Source organism: Pinus tabuliformis, chromosome 1_1 (genome assembly GCF_031772625.1).
Source record: "Pinus tabuliformis cultivar Carrire ecotype Pingquan chromosome 1_1, CPIR1, whole genome shotgun sequence".
Taxonomy (NCBI): Eukaryota; Viridiplantae; Streptophyta; class Pinopsida; order Pinales; family Pinaceae; genus Pinus; species Pinus tabuliformis.
In genome coordinates, this window is record NC_142297.1 from 166,199,633 (window position 1) to 166,226,865 (window position 27,233).

Consider the following 27,233-nt stretch of genomic DNA (forward strand, 5'->3'; position numbering starts at 1 on the left):
TCATTAAGGAATTACATCTCAGAAATTCAACTATAAACCATAAATATAGTAGATATTCCAATGCACAGTAGAGAACACAAGATTTACCCTCAAAAAAATCACTTGGGGGAAACTGGACAACCTTTTCCTAAGAGAAAATTTTCATTTCAACAATAGATACACCTATTGCAGCTAGTCAAAACTTATGCTAATGGTCAAACCTGGTCCACAACGCTCAATCAAGCCTCCAACATATCACTCTAATCTGGTATGATATCCCATGATTTTCGAACTTTCAAGATTCCATTCCTCTATCATCTGTATTGGGGTACAATGCAATTTATTTAATAATCGAAGTGTCAATCATTTTTGAGCTTTTCTGGTGTAAATTAACAAGATAGCTGGCGAGGTAGAAAATCACCTTAAAACCTTCCATACAAAGAACCATGAGGTTTATTTTCTAATGCTATCTCATTCGTATTAAGGTACAATGAAATTTATTCAACAATGGAAGTTTTAATCGTTTTTGAGCTTTTATGGTGTAAATTAACAAGATAATTGGCAAGGTGGCCACCTTAAAACCTTCCATACATGGAACCATGCGGTTTATTTATTTTCTAATGTTATCTCCTTATAATGGAATACTTCTACATCCACATGAACTACATTAGAATATTGTAGATGTGAATGTATATTTTGAAGTGAATCATTAAAAGAACATGTTAAAGTAAATGGTATGTTGAAGATACTATTTTTTATTAGGGGTGTTCTTGCATTTTTCTCACAAGATTATTATTAAAATAAATTTTTCTGCGGATATGTCATTTTTTTATTTTCTTCTCCTAATTTCGCAGGACCCTATACTACTCATATGTCCTCCTTTTGTGCTTTTCATATTTCTTTTACCTCTTTGTGAAGCACATCTCCATAATTTCCCATTGTATTTAATCTTTCACACTTGTACTCTATCTTTCCACCATCTCTTGCTAGTTTTCCATCCTCGAACTCTTTAACATATCCTCCTTTGTTTGTTGAAATGGATCCACCTCTAGCATCCATTATAAATGTTACCGAGTGTGGATAATTTCTTGTCATTTCACCCTCTCAATGGGGCATACCATGGCAATTTTCTCCTCTTTGTCCTTATTTATATCATCAATATTATGCGAATAAAAACCTACTAATAGTTGTTATCTAGGGATTGGTTCAATGTGCTTTGCTTTAACACAACCCGTACATTGTTGCAATCATCCTCAACTTGATCCTATGCTTCTTATTGTTCTCAACTCTCTAGCATTAACTCTTCCAGCTGGAACTACCTCTCCATCATGAAAATTTCATGTGTTCCTTAATCTTCTTCATCCTTAAGCTTCCTTTACAGCATTATGCCATTGCAGTTTAGCAAACATGCTTATTGTGTCTTATGTCTAGTGTGATCCTCTTTCTTTTTGGTTGTTGCACATGCCATTTTACTTGTAACAAAAATAACTCAAAAGATAACATGAATCAAACATTTCCACCAACATCACTTATAATGGCACTTCTCTGACCTCTATCTCTTACAACTTTGTTTCTAAAACAACAGTTTCTATTGCAGCACTCCTCACTACTAATGCTACATCTGTGGTTTGCACTTACCATGTAACAAGTGGATTATAAATCATTACTAGTTTTTGACTTTGTTGCACTAACTTATATGAATGACTCAATCTTTTCCTTCCAATATTTCATCAAAACTTCTGCTTCTTTTTTGGTCTCTTTAGTAACACCATCTCTTTCTATAAGATTACCTACTTGGAACTTCATTCTTGCAAGTTCATTCTGTTTTGCATCATTTTTCGCTTTGCAGTATCATTGTAAGCCACAACCCTCTCCTTTTGTCACTTGATTGTCACAATGTATACTTCCATATCTTTCTGTTGAATGATTCCATCACAATAACAATCTTTGTCTTCAATTAAAACTTACACTTTTTTGTGCAACCACAATCTTCTTCTACTTCTTATCTCAAATTGGAAGCTTCTTTGCACTCCTAATCTTTAACATCATCCTTTGAAGCACTCTGCTAGCCAATTTTATGATATTTGTCCTTCTCTTCATATTTTGCAACATTTCTTCTACAAATTTCTCATTTCGTAGAGGACTTACCTCTTCATTTACATTGAGCTTTCTCTATGGATTACATTTATGCAAATGACTTTAGCATCTCTTCTTCATCTTAAAATTCTCTCATTGACTCCATAATATGATGTCAATATAGTTTTACAATGTCTATACAAGATGTTTACTCAAATTGTCTTGCCTTTCCTTGTCGAACTTTCTTTGTTGTTGTGGAGACCATGTGCTGCTGCTATACTCCTTTGGGTCCATGCATTTCTGTTTGGAAATCCTACCTAGTGCTCCTCTCATCTCTGTAATTGTTTGAATTCCCCTATGATTCTACTTTTTTCAATATGACTTGATGTAGTAAATTCACATCCACCTGTGATATTGTACACAGTTAAATTACTAGACAATTGCTATGACCAAAATCAATTTCAATATTAAAAGGAGAAGTGGCAGGGTTTGCAATTCAATTGAAAATAAACATAAATACACAACAACATATCTCAAATAATTTATGTGCTATTACATATAGTATATAATTGGTTTAAACACAATGGCTATATTCACCTATATTCACCTGCATTCTCTAGTAACTTTTATTAAACCATCCCCAAAAAGTTTTTGGCACTTCTACAACAATTGATAAAAGTTGTTATAGTGTTTGAACCTATTGACAACCAGCCATCACAACCACTCTCAAATAGCTTCAAATCGAGAGAAAAAAAAAGCCTCTCCTTAACTATAAACCGAAGCCTTAAGCCCCATTATTATGTAATAACAATGATTTGAAGCGGAATCCATGACAAAGACATGTGATCATAAAAATATTATAGAATACGACATGAAACCCAAAACCCTCATGAAAGCATCACGCAACGCCCAAGGAACCAACTGCAACTGAAAATCCAAAAGCAGCATAATTGATGATCTTGAGAAAGGGTAACACCGATTATGCTGAAATAATCCAAAATCTACACGTTGCATCTCTACTATGAAACATAAACTAGTGTTACATCCAAAGTGGTCACCACTACCGGCATATCTCTCTTACGAGTTATTGAAAAAGCGCGATGGACGACACTGTCGTCCTATTCTGACGCCCATATTTTCTGTTCAGATATCGAACGCATACACCGTACCGGTCACGGAAACATGGACATTGGAAGAAGTATTTTTAGTTCGTTTTATAGTTCATTTTAAGCCATACGTACTCTTTATCACGTGAACGAAGTCGACAATTAGTACAGAATCAGAGATGGGTCTACCTTAATTGATTTCTCGTACTCTATGTAATACGTTTGAGAGTAGTCTATCCAGGCTAGAAATTTGCCTGAAAATAGTGAAAATTTTAGCATGATTTCTGTTAAAATTTTAGAAAATTTATGTTATAGTGATCAAATTTGAAGATTTTTTTTTTCATGGGTAGTAAGTTTTTAATAATGCTAAATTTATTACCATCATTAAAAAACAATTAAAACACTCTATAAGTCAGATCTTTTGGAAACAGAAAACACTCTCAAAGTCCGATCTTTTGAAAACAAAAAAACACCCTAAAAAACACTCTAAAAGTCAGACCTTTTGAAAACAAAAAAAACACCCTAAAAATTAACTTGCTGGGAAAATTTATGGCCTCCGTAGACAACGTCATATCTTTGTAGAACTTTGAAGGGCTGTGGATACAAAAGGGTGTGAAACAGTACTCTGGTGCGCGGGTCCGCACTTACACGGGAGAGACTCAGATAATTGCCTTTCTATCAGTATTTTTGAATAGAAGAGTATTCCTCATCTTCGTAATAGAGACTTGGAGCATGATTGTAGAAGCATACTGTATTTGGAGTCTATGGGTTCAATAGCTAGTTGTAGAAGCCACTATTGAACTCTATTTTATATCCTCAAGCTTTTTACTGGGATATTGTTCCGATCCCCTTGCCCGAGAGATTCTGATAGGGAGGCAAACGAAAAAAAGGAGAGGAGAATGGGAAAGGGGAAGACTCGGTTGAGAAAGATAGAGAGCGCGACCAGCAGGCAGGTTACGTTTTCTAAGCGCAGAAATGGGTTGCTGAAGAAAGCTTACGAGCTGTCGGTGCTCTGCGATGCGGAACTGGGACTTATTGTTTTGTCCCCCAGAGGGAAGGTCTATGAATTCTCTAGTACCTGGTATGTATGGTTAATGCAATGTTCTCTTATAAGTTTCGACTTCTCTCTATCTTTTCTTTTTTCATTAGTTCTCTCTATCTTTCCACACGATGGCTGATATACAATAATCAATAATGTTTTGGGAATAATTATCTGGATGTCGACTGCCGAATGGTCCGGCCATAAACCTGCAGTCATTTTGGATATTGAAAATCTAGGGTTTCCGATGGATGCATCGGTCCTTCGAACAAACTTATCGATTTCTTTAGAGTCAACAGTTTGGTTTCCCGATACACTACTTGGGCAAAAGTTTCGACTTCTCTCTGTTTTCTTCACACATTCGCAGATATACCTAATCAATGACACGTTTGGGAATAACTATCTGTATCTCGAGTGCTGAATGATTCGCTAACGAACCGAAGTTACATTGGATTTTCGAAGTCTGGAGTTTCCAAATAAACTTATCGAGTTATTTAGGACCAACAATATGCTTTCCTGATAAGTGCAGACTTCTGGCTTAGGGTTATTTCTGTAATGTTAAATTCCGTCGTATATTCATTTTCCTTTCTTCCCGTTAACAAAAACAGGAATATATTCAACCTTACTTAATCCAGAGGGTTTAGAAGGTTTTCTTTGAGTTCGATGCTTTCGAACTTCGCAGAAACACTACTTCTGGTGGTTCATTTACAATTTAGAAAAATTCAATTGGAAGCATCACAACCAATCGATGGAAGAATCACCGCACCTCTATGGAATCTGTAATTTCCACCCTGGGTGTCACGCCCCTACACCTGTGGTAGTCTTTCAACCGCTTATAGCGAGGTGCGGCACCACCGAACACTTTCTTTTCACCAATACTTATATTCGTGGACTACGCCTAACATTCTACTTTTCCTACTTAGTTTGTGTTTTGCAACCAAGTATTATTAATGTGTTCCTTTATACCAATGAATACCCATACACATTCATTATCAACAGCATTATACAAGAGAAATGCACAATAGTATAAAGGGAGGGGCAACTCCTTGCAATATGAGTCTGCCCGAATATCAATATATTATACAATCTTCACTTTTACAATGTACAAGTTAAATCTTGGGAAACCCCAAATTTACACTTAGTCAATTTTCACAACTTCGGCAAACTCGGTTGCCCAGCTCGTCGGCACCTCCGCACGGTCGCCGCACGACTCACCAACCCTTCGTTCACCTCGTCGCACGATCGTGTTGTTTGCCCAACTTGGGCGCGCCTCCAAGTCGCCACACACGGGCGCCTCTACCTGAGACACACTTCCGTTCACAACCCAACGTGCCAAGTAGTCTTCGTGCACGCTTGCATGATGGGCGGGCGCTCCCCCGAGTCGCCAAGACACACACGCCAAGCCTTCGCACAAATCGGGCGCCACACGTTCATCATGCACGCCTCACCCAACCACCGGGCGCACCTTCGCCCAACACCAAGTGCAACCTTCCACCATGCGACTAGCCCAAGAATGGGCGCATGAGATCTGCGCCTTCACCTTCTTGTATTGCGCACTTAGAACTGCGCACTCCCTTCTCCTTGTGCGAAGATGTCAAGTGATTGTTCGATGATGATAAAACGCTCAACGCTATCACAATATATACCAAGGTGTGGGGGCTAAGTCTGGCACCCAGCCGACTTGCCCAACGCTTGTGCACACCCCTTACTCCAACGCCAAACGCCCACACACATGTCAGCTTTGCTTCCATTGTAAGTCGGCCTCAAACCAAATTGTTCAACGCTCCCATGCGTATATATGCCAACGCTCTCCTTATTATCGTCGCATATGTTCGTCGCATAATCAAGGTGACCGCCGCATAACTCGTCGCATAAGTGTTGCACAACCACAGCTCGCCCTCCAACCGGTCGCTCGCCCATGGTCGCACATCACCCGAACGCGGTCGCACTTCGGGCAGAACCGCAGGACGTTACATCCTCCTCCACCTGAAGTCGTTGTCGTCCTCGACAACATATCATCCTGGTAGCCATCCACCAAGATCATCAATGTCCATGATGTCAACTCCTCCACATACTGCAAACATCTCAGCAACATATGTAGAACCACCGTCTCCATCATGTCTCGTCCTAGCAACCATATGTCACCAAGATCACCATACCAAGGTATACACCTCATCGGTATGTCATCCATCAGAGATCATCTCAATCCATGATCATCGACCACCCTGTCACAATCTCCACATGCTGCTTTCCATTGTGGAAGGCTGGCCCCTCCATCTCAAGCTACATGCTTCCTGCAACCTCCTGTGTCGACCTCATTATGTGTCATCATGTGAACTGCTGCCATGATACTCCAACATAATGCTAACACATCTCTGTACACGCTGCAGCCCCATGTTTGAACTAGTTGGGTAGCTAATCCAACCGTCACGTCCAAACCATGAGAATGTACATCCTCATGCCATCACCAGTCGTTTCTCAGAACATCCTGTCACATCCTCAACTCGATCAAGAATCCATCTCCATATAAGTAAGCCATGCTCAGGTCCATGAAGTAACCCTCATCTCATCTGCAACATGCTGTCCATGATGTTTGGTGTCAATGTACTACATGAAATCAACCACATCTATCCCAACATCATCCATATGTGTATCTCCTCAATGTGAAGAGACCATCTCATCAAACCGACCCTTGATGTGTCACATCTAGGTCCATGAAGCAATCCTTCATCATATCTACAATGTGCCATCCGTCAAGTCTATCATAGAAACAAGTATACACCTGTCTCATCTATCCATGTGCTGCCCATGATCATAGATCAATCAACTCCCATGTCAAAAGGTGGTTGAGTCTCGGCTCAACCCATGCCCAAGTGTTGCCACCAAGGCATCATCATCGTTGTAACTCCATCATTCCAAAGTGTCTCATATCGATCCTCCACATCAAGTCACTCTTTCAAGCCATACCCATGCATGTATTTGAATGTATGCACCTGCATCAAAGTTCCTGACCTCAGCTCCTCAATGCATTAGATCCTCCAAGTCCACCATATATGAAGTCCCTCTAGAAGTCCACCATCCCCAACCAACACCTCAGCAAGCATACCATCAGGATCATATTTGTAGTGTCGACAACGTAGAAATATTGCTCTCAAATGCTACGGATGATCGGTCCGCTTTCGTGAGTGAGCCGGAAGATCGTCGAGGTATGGTTGAACGATGTTCTTGATGTCATGGAAGGCATAATTCATTGCCCTTTGAAAAGTTGCCATTGCGTTCTTTAAACCAAAAGGTAGCTTATGGTACGCGAATGTGCCCCACGGACAGATAAATGCAGCCTTTCACTGGTCCTGTGGGCAGATATTTATTTGATTAGACCCGGAAAATCCATCCATAAACGAAAAGATTTCGCATCTGGCGCATTCATCAATTATCTGGTCGATGAAGGGTGTATGGTAGTTGTCCTTTAGACAAGCTTGATTTACATCCTTGTAATCGACGCACACTCTAATTGTTCCTTGCTTTTTCATCACAGGAATAATGTTCGATACCCAATCAGTTAGAGGAACCAGGTAAATGAAACCAGCGTGGAGAAGTTTTTCAACTTCTGCCTTGATGGCAGCGACTTTCTTTGGGTGCACCTACCGAAGTCGTTTTCTTACTGGTTTGACATCTGGATACATCTTAATTTCGTGTTCAACTATGCTCGATTCAATGCTTGGCATTTCTTCATATGACCATGCAAAGACATCTCTGAACTTGCGAAAGAGAGTGTAATATACTTCCAGTTCTGAAGAAGAACAATATTTGCTGACATGAATATTTTGTACATCTGGTTTGGTCGAGATATTTATGGCGATAGTTTCTTCAATATTGGACAGATTTTGCTTGGAATCCACTGTATTTACAGTATTTGATAGAAAATCAAAGACTGATGGATGATTAAGGTCGTCGGAGTAATCTTCGTTGTAATCTGGAAGATGGGAACGATGGTGGTAATCTTCCCATGGTGCCCCCTCTATATTCATTGACTGAACAATTCCTCCGTCTGTATAATGTACATGTGACCAAGGATCTGAAGAGGTACTATACTCTTTAAACCTATCTACCCAAACACTTGACAAGCGTTCATTTGGGTTTGCCTCCCATGCCGAGAACATTGATTGCTACAATACTTCTATTGGGCTTGGAGGCAATACCTGGTGATGATCCATGCTAATATCGTGTTCGGACATCTTCTGAATGGAAGATACCGTATTGCAGGTTCCCACCGTGGCCACTTCTGCCAGGTTGTTTGGAGGCGGTAGGGCAAAAGTACCCATCAATGTAGGGTCTTTTAGCAGGCCTACTCCAATATTTTGAACCAATTGAGAGCTTCCGTGGATCATCAGGATGCTTCCCGTAACTTGTAAACTATTTGGGAGAAAGGTTTGTTGGTCAACGATTGTAATTCCTTTTTGAAAAGGAACTGCAATCTTTCTGAAGCACATTGACACAACAACGACCATAGCCTAAATCCAAGGCCTTCCCAGTAGGATGTTATAATCGAGATTTCCATCGATAACTTCAACATCAATTTCCACTGTTTTGCCCCCCAGTTCAACTTGCAAGTTACTCAAAATCCCGTATGGAGTGTATGTTCGTCCATCGAATTCTTTTAACGTCGTTGATGATCACGACAAGGGTGGTGATCCTAAAGTTTTCCAACAACTCATTCACATAATACATGTAGATGCCCCCTCATCAATAATTGTTCGATGAACAGTTTTGTTGAGGGCTTTCACTTGAATGAGGAAAGCGAGTTGAGCTAGTAACTGAGGTTCATATCCTTTATGATTAAAGGCCACAAGATTGGAATCCACTGGGTCAATCCCACCTATTGCTGATAATAGAGCCTGCTTTTGGGAGGGGCAATTTTGCAGTACTTCAAGTGTTGACATAGCGGACGGCGATTGGGCCAGGTCTTATACTATATTATAATTCTGTGCCGCTTTTGCACGAGGATTAAATGTCGATTTGTGTACTACTCCCTTTGGCGGCTTTATCGTTAGCTCAGGAATGATGGGTGGCACAACTTTAGTCGAAGTTGTTGTCAAACAACTAGGTTGATCAGTAGCCTTGTTGTTTGACAGCTGTGGATTCTCGTAATCTTTATTCCTTATCGATATCAAAGCATCATTTTACTATTTTGAAATGGACAACATAAGCACTTGGGATGGGGAAGCATTGTCGCTAGCACCCAGATTGGTTCCTGGGTTCAGAAATGGGTCAGTCAATACTGCTGAAGTTCTTGAATTCTTAAAGATTTTCTTAACTTCAGCTTTATATGGACAATCTCTCGTCCAATGATTCTCATCGCATATGAAGCATGGCTGACTAGGTGTCCTTTGCCCAGAAGGGTTTGTAGAAGATTTTTCAAGAGATGAATCGTCCTGTTTCTTCTTTTTGCTCTTCCCTTTCTTCTTGCCCCCTGGTTGCTTCGGTTTTTTGCCTTTGTTGGTCGACACGGCATTAACCTTCGAGGCAAGAAGTTCTTCATTTGCATTTTGACCAGAAACCTTGCGGGTTTTCTTAGACACAACCTTTGTCGATTTCGTGCTTGTCGTACCTATCACGCCATCGCCGGCATGAGAGTCCTTGTTTGATTTAGGAGGAGGAGGAGGAACAAAAAATTCTGGTCTTGGAGCATCAGGGATTTTTTCATAGAGCGTGTCAGACAGAGTATAGATCAAGTCTAGATATTGCGCACGAGCAATGACCTACTCTTCAGTGACGACTCCTCCCTTTGCCACATCTTTTGTAATAGAAGGTAACAAAGACTTAATAAACCATTCAGCTAGTAGCTGATCACGGACATATGTTTTTACCATTCTATGACGACGTCGCCATTCATGAATATGATTAGATATGTGAGTGGCTGTCATCTGTTTGAAACTGGTAAGAAGCTCTGTTCCTGTTTTGTACCTTGTTGGTAACTGAAAATGGGTTAAAAAGGTGGTGGCAAGGGCGCCGAAGTTATCAAATGAAGCTCTAGGCAATTCGATGTACCATTTTGTTGCCGGACCAGTTAATGTTCGCTGAAAAAGGCGAAGCCTAATCGAATCATCATTTAGAGTGTTGGAGGAACACCATAGATGAAAGGTCATCACATGATTCGACGGATCTTCACTGGATTTCCATTGAATTTAGGAATATCTAATGGAAGTTTATGAGGAATCGCCGGCCACCAAGGGGCATAAACGATTGGATAGTTCATTAGCCGATTTAGATCTGGTAACTCTAAAGTCGCCACGAAGGCCCACTGTTGATTCAGGTTCAGCGAAGCGTACCCAGGATAAGCTGGGATCGCCTAAGCAGTGGATCTTTGCATACCAGCATAATGCATTTGATGCTGATAACTTTGATAAGGTTGCTGGGCATAACCAATTTGGGATGATTGATGATAACCGTTTTGAATATACGACTGCCCATTACCTGTAAAGCCTTGTTGCTTAGGTCCTTGGTAAGGTTGTTGCAATTGTGGTTGTTGATGTTGCCCCAGCCATGGTTGTGAAACAATTTGCTGTTGTCCAATACTGGATGTTTGACCAAGATGAGGGGTAATAGTACCCGTTTGATCCCGAGTTGCTCCAGTTAAGGAGCCACTAATTGGCGATTGCGGTTGCGTCGTGGAAGCAAGAGGCTGTTGTACTACGACCTGAGAAACTTAAGGCTGGCATACAACAGGGAACGCTTGTACTTGCGACATTGTCACAATAGCTGATGTAGTGGGGATATTCGACACAGGTAGTGTTAGGATATTCCGACACATAGGAAATAGTTAAGTACAACTTGGTCTAGTATAGAGTTAGGTATAGAGTTAGGTAAAGTGTGTTTCTTTATCGTTGTACATTTTGTAACTTACAATCCGACGGTCACGATATGTAGTGATCCGACGGTTCATTCTCTCCTCGGTATTACCGACACTTGATCCGTGGCTTGACACCCGATTGGTCCATGAATTCTATTTAAAGCGCATGGAGGGTCATTTGTAGGGTAATTCGTGCATGAGAGAAGCTTATGTAAATTTTCATTCTTTGATTAATAAATTGCCTGAAGTGGCCGCGTTGGCTCAGGCCGTGGACTGTTTCCCTCTTTGAGGGTTTTAACCACGTCAAAAATACTGGTGTATTGATCTGTGATCTGGTTGTGAGCGGTGTCCTTTTGGTGTTCTTTCTGAGGAACTTACCCTGTAAATTCCTACATGGTATCAGAGCTATTTGAGGGCCGCGTCCGTTGGTGATCCAAATCTGAAGCCGGTAGAACTGCATCCGACTGCCGTTTCCTAGATCTGCTGTTTTTGACTGCTTTCGGGCCGAGAGGACTGCTCTGTTGTGTTCGGAGCATCTGTTCCAGTGAGGAACCCCTTTCGTTTCACGCGAAAAGGTTTCTGGTAGCCCTAGCTGCGTCATTTTTAAGATCTGGAGGTATACAGTGTCTATTTGCAGTTTACTGTTATTTTCTCTCTGCTTATTTCGGTTTCGGTTTATTTAGCTTTTTTTTAACCGGGTCTATACCTTTCATTTCTGCGTATGCTCTTTGCCCTGCGACTCTGTGCGATCTGGGCAAATTAGAAACAGAAAGGAAGAATTTTTCTCATGCGTATGCTCTTTTCCCTGCACCTTAGTGTGATCTCGGAAAATCAGAAACATTGAGAAAAATATTTAGTTTTTCGGCTAAAGCTAACTTTGATCCGCAAGGTTCATTTTTGAAAATATTTAGTTTTTTTGGCTAAAGCTAACTTCGAGCCGTAAGGTTCGTTTTCTTTGCATGTCCGTGTTGGGTTTTGTGTTTTTTGTTTTGTAGGGAAAAAAAGCTTTCTCAAAGCAAGCACGCAACCCAAAGCACCCCCCCCCCCCCCCCCTCTCTCTCTCTCTCAAATTTTTTGTATAGATCAATTGGCTCAAAGCTATTTTAAGAGAGTAGAGGTCTTGGGTTCAAGTCTCCATTTTGTGGGGGCGGACTTTTTCATTTCTGCACATTCCCGCACTTCGTCGCCAACTTCAACAACTTTTTTTAATAAGCCATAACTTCTTCATTCGGAAGCCTTTTTCAGAGCCGTTTTTTTTAAACCAGCCTAATTTTTCGAGATCTATCCATTGGAACACTTACTTTCAGCATCTTCAGCTTCAGTTTCTGTTGAAATGGAAAGTCAATACCAAGTTACCCTTGACAACACCAACTACTTCCAATGGTTGTCCTACATTGAGGATTTACTTAGAAGTAAAGGTCTCTACAGAATAGCCACAGGCCAAGAGAAGAAACCGAAGGATGAAGATAAGGTTGCTAAATGGGAAAATAGACAAGATCAAGCACGTGGTTTGATAGGGATGTCTATCTCTCCTGATCTTAGATTCCATATTGCAGAACTTGATACTCCTAATGAAGCATTGGAACAAATCACTAAAGTTTTTGGGATTAAAAATGAAATTAGAGCCCATCAACTTGAAAATGAGTTGCTTACATTGGACCCTAATAATTTTTCTTGCATTGAAGATTTCTTGTCCAAGTTCAAGACCCTTAGATATCTCTTGGAAAGTGTTAAGGTTAAGAAAGAAGATAGTAACCTTATTTATTCCATCCTTACTAAGTTGGGACCAACCTACTCTGTATTTGTTTCCACCTTCCATTCTACAAGAGAAGCCTTCATTTCTCAAGGAAAAGACTACAAGCCCCCTTCCTTTGACTCTTTTTGTGATTCTTTAATAAGAGAACAAGAAAAACTCTTACACCTTGGTCTTCCTAATCTTGGAAACTCTTCCAAGAAAGCGTTAGCTGCCCAGCAACAACCAAATTCAAAGAATCCTAAGAAGTCATATCCTAAAAAGAATGGTCCTAAACCAAACAAGGGTCCTAAGCAATTTCAGCCCCAAAATGAAAAATCATTTCAACAAAATGATAAGACAAATAAAAACAAAGGGAAGAAGACTGATAGGCATTGCAATTTTTGTAATCGAGATGGCCACTTAGAATCAAAATGCTTTAAAAAGATGGAAGCCTTGGAAGCAGCAATGAAGAAGCATAACATCCATTTGGGGCAATCTTCAACTTCAACTTCATCTTCAGGAATGGCACTTTCTGCATGTGGTTGTCAAGCATCTCGGTCTGGCTATGCATTAAATGTATCTTCTTCTTCTCATTCTCATGAGTGGCTCATTGATATTGGAGCTTCTTATCACATGGCCAAAAACAAAGCCATGTTTTCTTCTTTAAATGATTGTAACACCAAAAATATATATGTTGGTGATGATAGATCTCTTAATGTTGTAGGGACTGGAACTGTTCATCTAGACAATGGTCAGTTTAATGATGTATTATGTGTTCCAACCTTATCCTGCAACCTTATATCTGTATATCAGATAACTCATTCAGGTGAAGGTAAAATCGTTGAATTTTCACCTCATGATGTTGTAATCAAGGACTTAAAAGATCCTAAACAGATTTTGGCTACTGGCATTGCTGATGATTCTACAAGGTTGTATAAGTTTCACAACTTTGGGTCATCAAATCTTCCCTCAGTATTTGTTGCTCATAACGATGAAGTGAGCAAACTTTGGCATGAGCGATTTGGTCACTTAAACTATTGCTCCCTTCAGCATCTATGTAAAGAAAATATGGTGACAGGTCTTCCTATGGTATCTTGCAGAGATGGTGTTTGTTCCGGATGTGTACTCGGAAAACATCATCGGGACAGTTTTGAAAAACGTGCCTCTTGGCACGCCTCAGCCCCTTTACAGCTTGTGCATAGTGATTTATGTGGTCCACTTCCAGTTGTGTCATTCTCTGGTTGCAAGTATTTCTTAACTTTCATTGATGATTTCTCCAGACGCACTTGGGTATACTTCTTAAAACTCAAGAGTGAAGTATTTAACACTTTTTTGGCCTTCAAGGCCTTTGTTGAAAAACATTCTGGACATCAAATTCTTAAGTTAAGATCTGATAATGGCGGAGAATATGTTAAAAACACATTCATCAACTATTGCACTGAGAATGGAATTCAAATGCAACATACTGTTCCATATACTCCACAACAAAATGGTGTAGCTGAAAGGAAGAATCGCACCTTAAAGGAAATGGCTAATTGTATGCTACAATTTAAAGGACTTGGTCTTAGTTTTTGGGCAGAAGCAATGAACTGTGCAAATTACATAATAAATCGCACTCCTACTAAGGCTTTAAAGAATATCACTCCAGAAGAAGCATGGAGCTCAATCAAACCAGATGTAAGTCACTTTCGTGTTTTTGGAAGTGAAGCGTGGGCCTATATTCCAGATGAAAAGCATAAAGCTTTAGAACCTAAGAGTGAAAAATGTACTTTTGTTGGATATTCTGAAGATGTCAAAGGCTATAAACTTATTCCATTTAAGTCCAAAAATGTTATCATTAGAAGAGATGTAAAATTTGATGAAAATATATCGGCCTGCGAGCCTAGTCCGGTGGTTGTGCCACCTCTCCCTATCTCTTCTACTTTTGAAAACATTTCTTCTTCAGATGATGAAAGTGAGGATGACAATCCTCCCCCACCATCTTAGGATCCTCCTTCAGCTCCTGAGCTTCCAAAATGGGTTCGTGCTACTCGAGATGCAGCAGGTGATCTTGCCGGTGATCCTACAGATCAGCGACGCACACGTTCTCAGTTCGAGAGAGCCTCTTCTTTACTGGCTCAAGCTCCAGTAAATTATGATCCTGACACCTTTGCAGCAGCTTCAGGCCATCCAGATTGGGAAGTAGCTATGAATGAAGAATATCATTCATTATTGGAAAATGATACATGGGATCTTGTTCCTTTACCAAAGGGACGAAAACTTGTTAGATGCAAATGGGTTTACAGAACCAAGTATGGACCAGATGGGAAAGTTGATAAACATAAAGCTCGTCTTGTTGCTAAGGGCTTTTCACAGGTTGAAGCCATTGACTACACTGAAACCTTCTCCCCAGTTGCCAAAATGAACTCTATCCGCCTTGTTCTTTCCCTTGCTGCCTCTTTCAAATGGGAAGTCCATGAGATGGATGTTAAATCTGCCTTCTTGCATGGGGACTTGCATGAAGAAATCTATATGGAACAACCCATTGGCTTCATACAAACAGACTCCAGCCTTGTTTGTCGACTTAAGAAATCCCTTTATGGTCTCAAGCAAGCTCCTCGGGCTTGGTATGCCAAAATGGATAGCTTTCTTTTAGAATCTGGCTTTTCTAGGTGTCATTCTGACAATACTGTCTACACCAAGAAAGTGGGCAACTCTCTTATCATCCTTGTTCTTTATGTTGATGATCTTATCCTTACTGGTAGTGATCCCAACCTTATAAACCATGTGAAGTCTAGCCTCAAAAGGAAATTTGAAATGACAGACTTAGGACACTTACACTATTTTCTCGGTCTTCAATTCTTGCAATCCAAGGAGGGTATTTCCCTTTCCCAGTCCAAGTATGCTTGTGATATTCTACTTCATTTTCAGATGGAAGACTGTAAGCCAGCCCCTTCTCCCTTTCAGTCTGGAGTCAAACTCTCAGTCACTTGTACTTCTCCTGAAGTTGATGCTACCTTATACCGTCAACTTGTAGGAAAACTTTTGTATCTAACCCATACTCTTCCTGACCTTTCCTTTGCTGTTGGCCTTGTTGCTCGGTTCATGCAAAACCCCCGTGAAAGTCATTGGAAATCAGCTAAAAGAATACTTCGTTATGTTCGAGGTACAGTTCAGTTTGGGATTCATTATAGTGCCAAAGCATTTCCTCTATTGGTTGGTTTCACTAATTCCGATTGGGCTGGTGACCCTGATGATCGGAAGTCTACTGCCGGTTATGTGTTCACTCTTGGTTCAGGACCTATTACATGGGCTTGCAAGAAACAGGGTGCCATTTCTCTTTCATCAGCAGAAGCAGAGTATCGTGGTGCCGTAGAAGCTAGTAAGGAAGCCTTGTGGCTTCGTCAGATCCTGTCAGAATTTGGCTTTCAGCAGCAGCATTCGACTACACTTTGGTGTGATAATCAAAGTGCCATTCAGCTATGCAAAGATCCAGTTCAACATCAGCGCAGCAAACACATTGAACTGCACATGCACTTCATCAGAAAGCTCATTCACGACCATGTTCTTGAAGTGTAATATTGTTCAACAGATGATCAAGTTGCAGACATCTTCACAAAGGCTCTCACAGAGGCGAAGTTCACTAAACTTCGATTTATGGTTGGAGTTCAGGAAGTTGTCACTAAGGGGGGATAGGCTCTAGTGCCTCCTTCCTTCTCCTATTGTGTCATATTTGTAAATCCTTCAATCCTATCCCAAGTTGTTCTTAAGGGGGGATGTTAGGATATTCCGAGACATAGGAAATAGTTAAGTACAACTTGCTCTAGTATAGAGTTAGGTAAAGTGTGTTTCTTTACCGTTGTACATTTTGTAACTTACAATCCGACGGTCACGATATGTGGTGATCCGACGGTTCATTCTCTCCTCGGTATTACCGACACTTGATCCGTGGCTTGACACCCGAGTGGTCCATGAATTCTATTTAAAGCGCATGGAGGGTCATTTGTAGGGTAATCCGTGCATGAGAGAAGCTTATGTAAATTTTCATTCTTTGATTAATAAATTGCCTGAAGTGGCCGCGTTGGCTCAGGCCGTGGACTGTTTCCCTCTTTGAGGGTTTTAACCACATCAAAAATACTGGTGTATTGATCTGTGATCTGGTTGTGAGCGGTGTCCTTTTGGTGTTCTTTCTAAGGAACTTACCCTGTAAATTCCTACAGGTAGACTCGGTTGCATTGAGTATACAACTCTTGCTTGTTGAGGCAGTATTGGCACCCAACCGCTGGATGTGATTCCAATTTGACCCGAATTTGGTTGTGAACTCTCATATGGTTGTTCTCCCGGAGGGAATCATGAAAGGGTATAGTGCCCCCCATACGGCGGCAATCCAGTGCTCAAAGGAATGATCAGTCTTTGGAGACCAGACTGCCCAAATTGATACTGTTGTGAAGGATCAATTTGTTGAGATTCAACATAAGAAATTCCAGATACTATTCCGGACAAACAAACGGGAACAGACCATATTGTCGAAATGGTCCCTAGGTGGACTCCCTCTAGCGGTTGAGAGCTAGTTGGGATAGATGGTATACCAAAGAACATTATCGGAGTGGTGGCAGGATGTTCTGCTACCGCTGTATCGAACGACACAGTCTTAGATGTCGTTGGTTGTCCAGACATATCGAGTCTATCCAAAGGACTTCCCAGCGATTCTACAAGAACTTGCGATGAAGGAGTTCTAACTTCTGAAGTAGAAGAATATAGGTGGATCCCAGTTCCAAAATGCGATGGAGTACTCGATGGAAGATCCTCCGTAATCTCTTCTATAGCAACCAATCCGGGTGGAAGAGGCAGACCTTCAGGTCCGTGAAATATTTCTGGTGCCGAAGAAGGTATAGATTCTGCAGCAACAGATGCTGGAGGGGTAAGACCTTCCGAATCAACCCTAGATGGAGCTGGTTCAGGAATAGAAGTGTTTATTGTTACACTAGGATCAGTTCTAATGTCCTCTTGTGACTGCTGAATTTCTTCTGTAGAGGCAGGGATACCAGCAATGGTGGAGTAATTGGAGTCTCAGAGGATGTTGAAACACAAGTTTCAAACAAACTAGGAGACTTTGACCCAGTTAAACGAGTTCGCTTGGCCTGGAATGGTTTCGTTTCCAGAGTCAAAGATTGCTGACTCGTCAGTGTCCGCGAACGATGAGGTTTTGATTGACTTTCTTCCAAGATTGCGGATTATTTGATCAACTCAAAATAAGAGGGGAAAATGTTATTCCGAATTAAATGAATTTTAGACGCTTTGACACAACTTGCTTTTTCAATTTTTAAGAGTCGAGAAAAAGCTAAAGATGACTCTAGTCGCCTTCGATTTTTAATCAGCCTGAAGTGACAAGTGCTCAGATGGACCTTTTCCTTTAAGGAGTCTGAAAAGGAATGAAAGAGACTACTCTGGAAATCTAAATAGAGGGATTACCAAACCAATCGCAAAACTGCAGAATACTTTTTACGATATGGCAATCAATCTTCCTGAATGTTGTGTTCAGTGCATTGCGATCGATAGGGTGGCAGACACGCTTTCTAAGGATAAAGAATGTAGCCTATTGTGGTCTCCCAATATATACTCGATGGTACGTGGGAGCACAAGTCCGTAATGGCACTTGTTGTCTCAAAGGGGAGGAATCACCCAACCTACCATGAAAGCGACAGTTACCAGGCTTTACGACGCCGGAATACGTCTCTAGCCTAGACTTCTAGATGTTGTGCGTTAGGTTCCAAAGCATTTTTATGTTCATTGAATTTATTTTATAGTTGATCTTTCTTAAGAAGTTTTCCTTTAAGGTTCACCGCATGATGTAGATATACAACTCCTAAATATGCAATCTAAGATGATAAAAAGTCGTTTACTCTTCTTTTTGCAATGAAAATCCTAGCTACTAAGGAAAGAGAAACGAAATCCTTTAACCATAGAGCAGAGAGCACACACTAGATGCACTGCCCTAAATAAAAAATCAATAAGCAGTCTAAATGCAAATGCACATGCATGTATTTGTTTTCCGCTTTCTTAATGTGTGAATGACAAAAAGAATGCTAAGTACAAATCTGAATTACATTTTCTTTCAAAACAACAGTACTAACGATTTTCTTTTCAAAAAACGAAAAGGAGACAAGACGACACTTTGCGATTTTGAATTGAAAACTGCTTTCGACACTTGAAATACTATTAATTTAGATGAAATACAAGAGTAACAATGTAATCGGCTATCAAAAAGAGAAGGATTCTTTTCTTTGACTGAAAACGACACTTGCGACACTTCAAATCAAAAAATGACAATTCGATTAAGCTACCATTTTGTAAATAAGAACTGTGAATGGCGAAAAATACATAAAAAACATTCACAAATCTTTGTACAATGGAGGCTGGATGATGCAAAGGAAGGGGATTTCAACAATGGTCTACTGATCACAGACAACAAAACTCCTGAATAATGCTGAAGACAGTGAAGAAAAAACCAAATTTGAAGGCAGAAACAGTCTTATCTGATCATTGCACCTGTAACATAGGGAAACAGGGATGCATCTCACCTACTGCACATGGGAGGTGTGATGCATCCAGATTGCCAAGAAGAGAAGGTGTGATGGTCCAGGGACGAGACTTTAACTTGGTTTTTGGTCACAGTTTGCAGCTTAGTTCAGAGATTTAGGCACGAGCTAATGATAGTCAGTAAATACAAGGTATAGGGGCTGAGCTAATGAGGTTACTTGAGCTACCTCTAGGGCACTTAGGATGTTTGCAAGTCAATTGTTCAGTTCATAAACAAACCCGGATATTGACTGAAGCAACGTTGATCTACTTTGCACTTACATAGCAAATGCAGTTCGAAGGCTAGTTGGCTTAACTTCAGGCTCCGTCTGTGGTTTATGAATCAAACAAATAGAGACAAGCAATCAAACTAATTCGTCCCCAGTGGAGTCGCCATTTTGTTACCGGGAAAACTAGTGTTTATTCAGAACTGCTAGTCCCACTAAGATCGGTAGCTATCTTAGCAACAAACAAACTAAAGTCACTTGTGCTTTCCTTTACGAGAGATAGATGAGAAAGAAGCAGAGAGTACCAACCTCAGTCTTTCGCTTGGCTCCTTGCTTGTTTCCTTTCCTCTTCGAAAGAATCTCGCCACTGCTTCCTTACTTGTCTCGCTTCAAAGAACACCTGTAGAACCACAGCAGCATAACACCATCAAAGCATAGAGATCTATCACTGTAAACAATATAGGAACAGATATATATTGACATTAAAATGCATATATCAACACAATATTCAGAGATACACAAGAATATGGCGGAAAACTCAAATAGCTTTATTGATAAAAGTAGTAGAAGAGAGGATTACAACCACTTGGTCTGACCCAGCGCCGTCCTCCCATCTTGAAAGCCCTCTTCACCTCATACAAATCAAGATCACCCAACAATGTCTTCAAAGAGAAACCAACAACACTTCTTTGCAAATTACCTAATTCCAACCTTTGGATCTCTGGGATGAGGGATCCATATATAGATATTTGCAGGAGGGTGAGTCAGTTTCTGGGATTTTGATTAGTGTCATCTCTTTGATAGTTCTTAGTTCCACTTGGAGATTTCATGATCTCTTACTCATCCTTGGGCGAATTCAGGGAGGCAAGTGCCAAATGAGCAGCTTCTAGACGATTCTCAGGGTTTCCACCTAGCAAACTACTTGTGCCATTTGTCTGCTCTTGCTCATCGCACCCTACAGAAGGGCTTTCTAGTATGCATCGCACTTTTTGCATTTGGCAGGTGAGATGCATCGCACCCTTAGCACTGGGCAGTCTCTATGGTCCCGCTTTAACCAGTTTTGAGTGGTTTTTCATGGAGAACTTCTGGGAGATGATGTAATCAGCTGACCTTGCTCCTTTAGGGTATGAAACAACACTTTTAGGGACTTAGAAGCCCTTGGTTTATGGACATATGTGATCGGGGTTGCAGTGCCCAAATATGTCTATAACAAGGGCACCATCACCTTCGGGATTCACTATGCAGCAGGCACTGCATTGAATCTCCTTAGTTTCAAAGATTCTGATTGGGCGGGTGACAACATTGATCGTAAGTCCACCTCCGGATATTCACTCAGTCTAGGGTCTGGCCCTATCTGTTGGTCGAGCAACAAGCAGGCTGCTATTTCTCTCTTTTCAACTAAGGCTGAGTACAGAGGAGTAGTCAACATCACCATTCAGGCTCTGTGGCTACAACACTTCCTCACTGAGTTGGGCGTCCAGTTCCACCAGCCCATTGTCATCTGGTGTGACAACCAGAGCACTCTCAAATTTTGTAGGGATCCAGTACAGTGACAACGGACGAAGCACATAGAGATCCATATGCACTACATCAGAGACTTAGTACATGATCGGGTCATTGATTTGCAGTTCTGTCCTTTAGCAGAACAGAGTGCAGACATCTTCACCAAGACATTCATTGAGCATAAGTTTCACTCTCTCTGCGATCGTCTCTGAGTGAAGGACATAGTGTAATGGATGACCTCTTCACCAATGAGTTTTACATGACAGAGAGGATAGCTTCTGATGAGGAACTGTAGCACTGCAGGCAGAGATGGCGAAGGCAAGGAGTAGGCTGAGGCAAAGAGGCTTGGAACATGGTGGAAGCTCGCCATCTCCAGCAATAGGGATTGAAGTTTGCCATCTCTGACAAGGATATTCTTTGCCGTCGGTGGAATGTTGCACTGTCTGGAAGGTATGTACTATAGGATTGAAGGTATGTATTTGCTCCCTTATGCTAACAACGCAGAATCACTTACTATGGATTATGGTCTGGTGACTGTTGTCTCTGTTGATAGTTTTACGCCGGCTAACCCCTGGGCTGGTAGATAGAGCTTCTCGGTGTTGTGGATAGTGTTTGGGAGGGATGGGGTAGCTTATTGACTTCGCTATTGTCTCTGTTGTGGAACTAATTATTAGGATAGTGGGGTGATATATTGGTTTATTTGGTGTGGTCTGCGGCTGGGAAATGCCTATTGATTGCCAGGATGACTTGTTTACCTTATTACTGTCGGAGATAATGCATATTTTGATGATTTTCTCTATTGCCATCTATATATTAATTTGCATGATTAGGAATCATTTTCCTTCCTCTATTACGTGATTAGATGCTTATTTGGACTGATATCTTTTCTCTTGCCTGCCCACAACACAATCGGGTGAAGGGTCTTGTCTGAGTCCGATAAACTACTATACGCTTTGGCAACGTTGGGTGAATTCCTTCATTACTTTTAGGCCATGCAAGGAATTTGGATTCAAACTTTGTAACAGGTGGTGAACTTGTTTGGGGTGTTGTTGCCGCTGTTGTTGTGAAGGGTAGATGTCTATCCAGCTTAGGCTTTGGTCGTGATTGTTGAGTCTCATGGGAGTTTTTACTTGAGCACTGGTGCATCGGGGCTGACGAGCTGCTCCAGCCACTGGTTATTGGTTTCATGTGCAATTTGAATAATCCAACGGGGGGATGTTGGGGCATCTCTTACATGAAGTGACAAGGGTCACTATCCATATATCCTTGACTGTTGGATTCTGACCATTTTGGCCATTGGTAGATGTGTTTTAGGGGTCCGGATCGGGCAATTTATTTTTCTATTGCACTCTAATCTTTCCCTTTTCGGACTGCAATCCAGCGGTAGTGTCCTCGTTTAGCGGAATGCGGGTGTATTGTGGCGTGTGTATATCACTCTGCGCCTGATGGTTGGGATCTTGAGACATTCCTGGTGGGAAGATTTGTGCAGGATACACCTGTTGGTTGACCTACCACATTCTGACGCACTTTTGTGACTGTGTTTATTCCCCTACCTACGCAGTTCAAAAGGTCCCTCCATCTACACACCCTGCCTTGCATAAAGAATGATGTCCATAACGGACCCTTTTGCGTCGGATACATTGGCACATGAAGCATTCATATGTGCCACGCTGGAGGAAGAATCGAACCACTGTGATTACTATGGAACATACTAGGATGGTGGGCACGTAGACAACTCGAATGTTTCGAGCATGGTGGACAACCCAAATGTTTCGCCAGGTGGTGGACATGTCCATCCCTGTTCACATGGGGGGCTACACAGCTACCACAGGGGCATCAGATCCCAAAAACAACATTGACCCATCAATGTTTCCACATCGGCGCCAATTCTAAGTTTCGGCCATGATGTTTTGATAGACCGGGTTAACAATTTGCAGAAGAGAGCACTGGTTGGAAGATGGTAGTTTGTTGAATTGGGAAAAGGAGATATGAGGAGCTGGGTAGAAACAAAATGGAAGACTCTCCTGGGATATATGCCCTCGATGGTAAGGCTGATGAATGGATGGTAAAGTTTTCATTTCCTGAGTCTAGATGACTTGAACATGATCAAGATGCTACCATGGATTAAAAGGAGGGGTTTTTTGGCATTGCAGTCATGGTGCATCAGATTCAATCCCCTTAAGGAGATGCCAAAAAATAAACTGATATGGGTCAAATTGCCTAGTTTTCCGATTGAATTTTGGACTCTGCAAGTCTTCATGGATATCGGAAATTTGATTGGGAAGTTTGTTTAAGTCGACCCTCAGTGTTTGGGGGCTCGGGATAAAAGAATTGCATGGATCTTGACTGAAAAGGAATTTATGGGGGGCTTCCCAAACTACATCGAGCTACTCTGGGAGGGCACACATCTGGTACAAAGGTTGGACTTCTGGGCTATCCCCTTCCGATGTCTCATTTGCCACCACACAAGACAACTCATGGCTCAGTGTCCAGGCCGGATGGGTGGACGTCGTATGGCACACATGTGGATAATAAATGGGATGAAGGGTAAGGATGGAAGATGGGCTGCTAATTCTATGGCTAGCCAAGATGCGAACAAGTATGCGGGTGGTACGCACCATTGTTCAAGTACCCCTCTTTTGATGCCATTCCCATCCTTTGAATTAAATATGATTATTCTGCCCCTATTGTGGTTCCTTCATCTCCCTGGACATCCAATGGTTCTGACTCACCTGCTGTCGAAGACACTTCTCTGTCCCCATAGGAAAAGATCTCCCATAAACCCTGTGCTGACCTGCCAAATATGGGGTTAACTCCTCCCCCTCTGATGACATATGATGCCATCTCCCCAACACACATCATGTATATTCCTGCATCTCCCCACCCCCTCATATGACAACCATCCTTGGTGACTACGACTCGACCTATTACGCCTACTTTGCCCGTCTCATCCCTTACAAACTCGGTGGACAACGACATTGACTTCTTACCCAATAAGAAGACCCTAGATCTTCATACACTCACTATAAACAAACCACTTTGTTCTTTGTCACCCCACATCAGTCCCACCTCGGTAGGAAACATCACGGTCCATCAAAAACATAGCCAGGATAGTCGTCACTTAAGAGGACGACCAAGGCCCCTTCCTTTCAATCTGTCCGATACACATGCACTGATTGATGTCCCATCGCATCGCCCATCACCCCTTGGGCCCTTAGAGAAAATGTGGTCGCTCTTGGGCTATCATGAATTTCATTCTATCTATGAATATCTGGGGTTTGGGGGTTGCTCCAAAATTTTTGGCCCTCAAAGAACTCTTCCTCTCGACTTGACCCTACATAATCCTTATCTAGGAAACTATGCACTCGGCATAACACGTGATTATATATTTCAAGAAGATGCTCTCTAATTGGCATATGGTAACGACATATGTTGCAGGCCTCTCGGGGGGTCTTGTCACTCTATGGGACCCGAGATGGGTCTATATGAAGGCTTTTCCTTGTTTTGCAGACATATTACTAACTGGAAAAATCAAAGGGCTCCCGGAACGCATACATATTTTGAATATATATGCCCCGTATAGAGACTGGAACACATTCTGGGAACAAGAAGTTGCATCAGGGGTTTTGCTACTGGAATCCCTTATTATGGTTGGGGATCTGAATTGCACTATTTGGATGGATGAGGTTTTTTGGGGAGGGGGGGGGGGGGTCCCGGAAAGGAGACGCCATTGGGGGGGGGGGGGGGGTCCCGGAAAGTAGACGCCATTGCAGAACAGATGAAAGACATCATTGTTGACTTCAATTTCATTGATATATGCCCCTCTAGGATTGCACCTACCTGGGATAATGGAAGGACTGGAGATGGATATGGGGCAAAAAGGCAGATAAATTTCTTGTACACGAATAATTGATAGAGAGACTTAGGTCCATCCAATCGGGCATCATAAATAACTTTATTTATGACCACAAACCCATTATTCTTCAATGGAGGCGGGGGGACATCAGACATGGGTTGTCGTTCAAATTTAATCGGGTGTGGCTGGAGGACCTGAAATTTGACACTCTGGTGCAGAATTTCTAGAAAAAGGACAAGGCACTGGACATCTCCCCTATGGTGAATGTTCTGGGAAAACTACGGGCCTTAAAGGTGGTTGTAAAAGAATGGGATAGGAGGAAGAAATCCCAAATGAAAAAAGAACTAAAAGATATATCTGTTGAATTGGATATACTAAGTTTACAATTGTAATAGCACAATCTGTCAACGTCACTACGGGCAGCAATATACTCACTGGAACAAAAAAGAAAACATATTCTACAAATTCGGGAAAGATGTGGAATAAAGCCAACCATGCAATCTATAGAAGTCTATCATTTTATATGGGAATAGTGATCTGGAGGACATTGCATACATCCGAAGATTATTTGGGGTGGAGGCTGATGATTTGGTGGGGGGCATGATATACTTGGGATTGATATCAAACCCAATAAATACAAGCTAAATGACTCGATGTGGTTAGTGGATTGTTACTACAAAGAGATCTCTGGGTGGGAGTACAAATGTCTATCACTGGGTGGGCGCATTACTCTCACCCAATTGGTGATCACAGAGTTGGGAGAGTTTTGGTCCCCATCTATATTGCCTCCCGAGCACCATTATCATGAAACTTAATAGGATTATGGCAAAATACATTTGGTCTGGATCGACGACCACACACAAATACCATCCAACTAATTTGGCATCCATTACATTACCAAAAAGACTGGGGGGTTGGGGATCTTGGATTTGAGGCGTTTGGGATGGGCGTTGCTACAAAAAGCTTTGTGGAGAGGTATATTTGGGGAGGGCATATGGCGAATATTATCAGACATAAATACCTCAATGACAAATATTTTACTGTATGAGTGCGCAGGGAGCTCATTGGGACTATTTCGGGGTCGGCAATATGGCTCAGCTTAAATAAAATAAGGCGAATTTTTCTGCAAAACTTGTGCTGGATCTTTGGATTTGGGCATAAGATATTGATTGGCTAGGACCAAATTTGGGGAATGCAACGGGATTTACGTCCATAGGAAGGGCTCATCCAGTGCATCAACAATAACGACATTTTCTATTGGAATCAAGCCATTAGGCAATGGCATGGTAATATTCCTATCTGGAAGAGATCGAGGGAGATGGGCCTGGCGCGTCTGACGGCACGGGAATGGGAGTAGTTCAGGTCCGAAATGAAATTGATTGGTGTGAGTTGAGAGGCTGGCGAAGTACACAACTTAGAGGTATGTTGGTTCTATAAGTTTTGGAAATCTAGGATTCCTATTAAGATCATTTTATTTCTTTGGCTTGTTTGGAAAAACAAGAACTTAACTTGGAAAGACCTACAAAAGAGGAACTAGCAAGGGCCTGGAATGTGTGCATTATGCAGGAACGCGACAGAATACAATGTTCATCTATTTCTGAAATGCCCTGTTACTATACAGCACTGGAGCAATATTGTTGAAAAGATTGGTTTTCCACTCAATCAGTATGATAACATCACTGACTGTTTGTGCTGGTGGAGTAAACAAACCTCCCAATGGAGGAACATCCCATTAACATTTTTTTGGGAAATATGGAGATGGCACAATAATATCATCTTTGAGAACTATATGGAAAATGAAACACATGTGGTAGACCGCATAATTGGATGGTATACTTCTACAATTGCCGACAACAATGGACCTAAGAAGCCGATTCGTAGGAAGACAGGCCTCAGGAATGATTACCCGACAGGGTTCTTTGATGGCGGGCCACAAAGGGGCACATGTGGGTGTAGTTTCTGGATCATTATATCTAGGGAACAAGAATACTGGGTCAATAGGGGTGCTGGTAGAGGCATAAATATGAATACAGAGGCCATTGCATAAGGGGGACTTCTTTGGTTCACTTCTTATCTGAACATCCCCACCATCCACATTTATGGAGATTCACAAACTATTGTAGAGCATGTACCGGGCAGAACTAAAATAAATCAACCACAACTTCATGGATGGCTCAGAAAAATTTAGGTCATTTGGGGATCTTTCAGGAACTCAACTATTCAGCACATTGGAAGGGAATTCAATCAGAATGCCGACAACATGTCAAAGAAGGGTCTACTGGATGGACTAGACGGGATGCACAT

General features: G+C 41.5%; 1 protein-coding gene across 7 annotated transcripts in view; it reads left to right on the plus strand.

Annotated features, from left to right (window-relative positions):
* The window catches only part of LOC149212101 (MADS-box protein SOC1-like), a 287,556-nt gene that overhangs the window by 26,628 nt on the left and 233,695 nt on the right, over positions 1–27,233 (plus strand). Inside the window, exon 1 of one of the 7 annotated variants that reach the window (XM_089391719.1) lies at positions 3,640–4,242. The exons of 5 other annotated variants lie outside the window; for them this stretch is intronic. In XM_089391719.1, coding sequence (XP_089247845.1) covers positions 4,061–4,242 — 182 coding nt within the window. In that variant the 5' untranslated portion in view covers positions 3,640–4,060. Of the gene's footprint in view, positions 1–3,639; positions 4,243–27,233 lie in introns of those variants that run through there. One more of the 7 variants, XM_089391716.1, reaches the window with a different exon arrangement.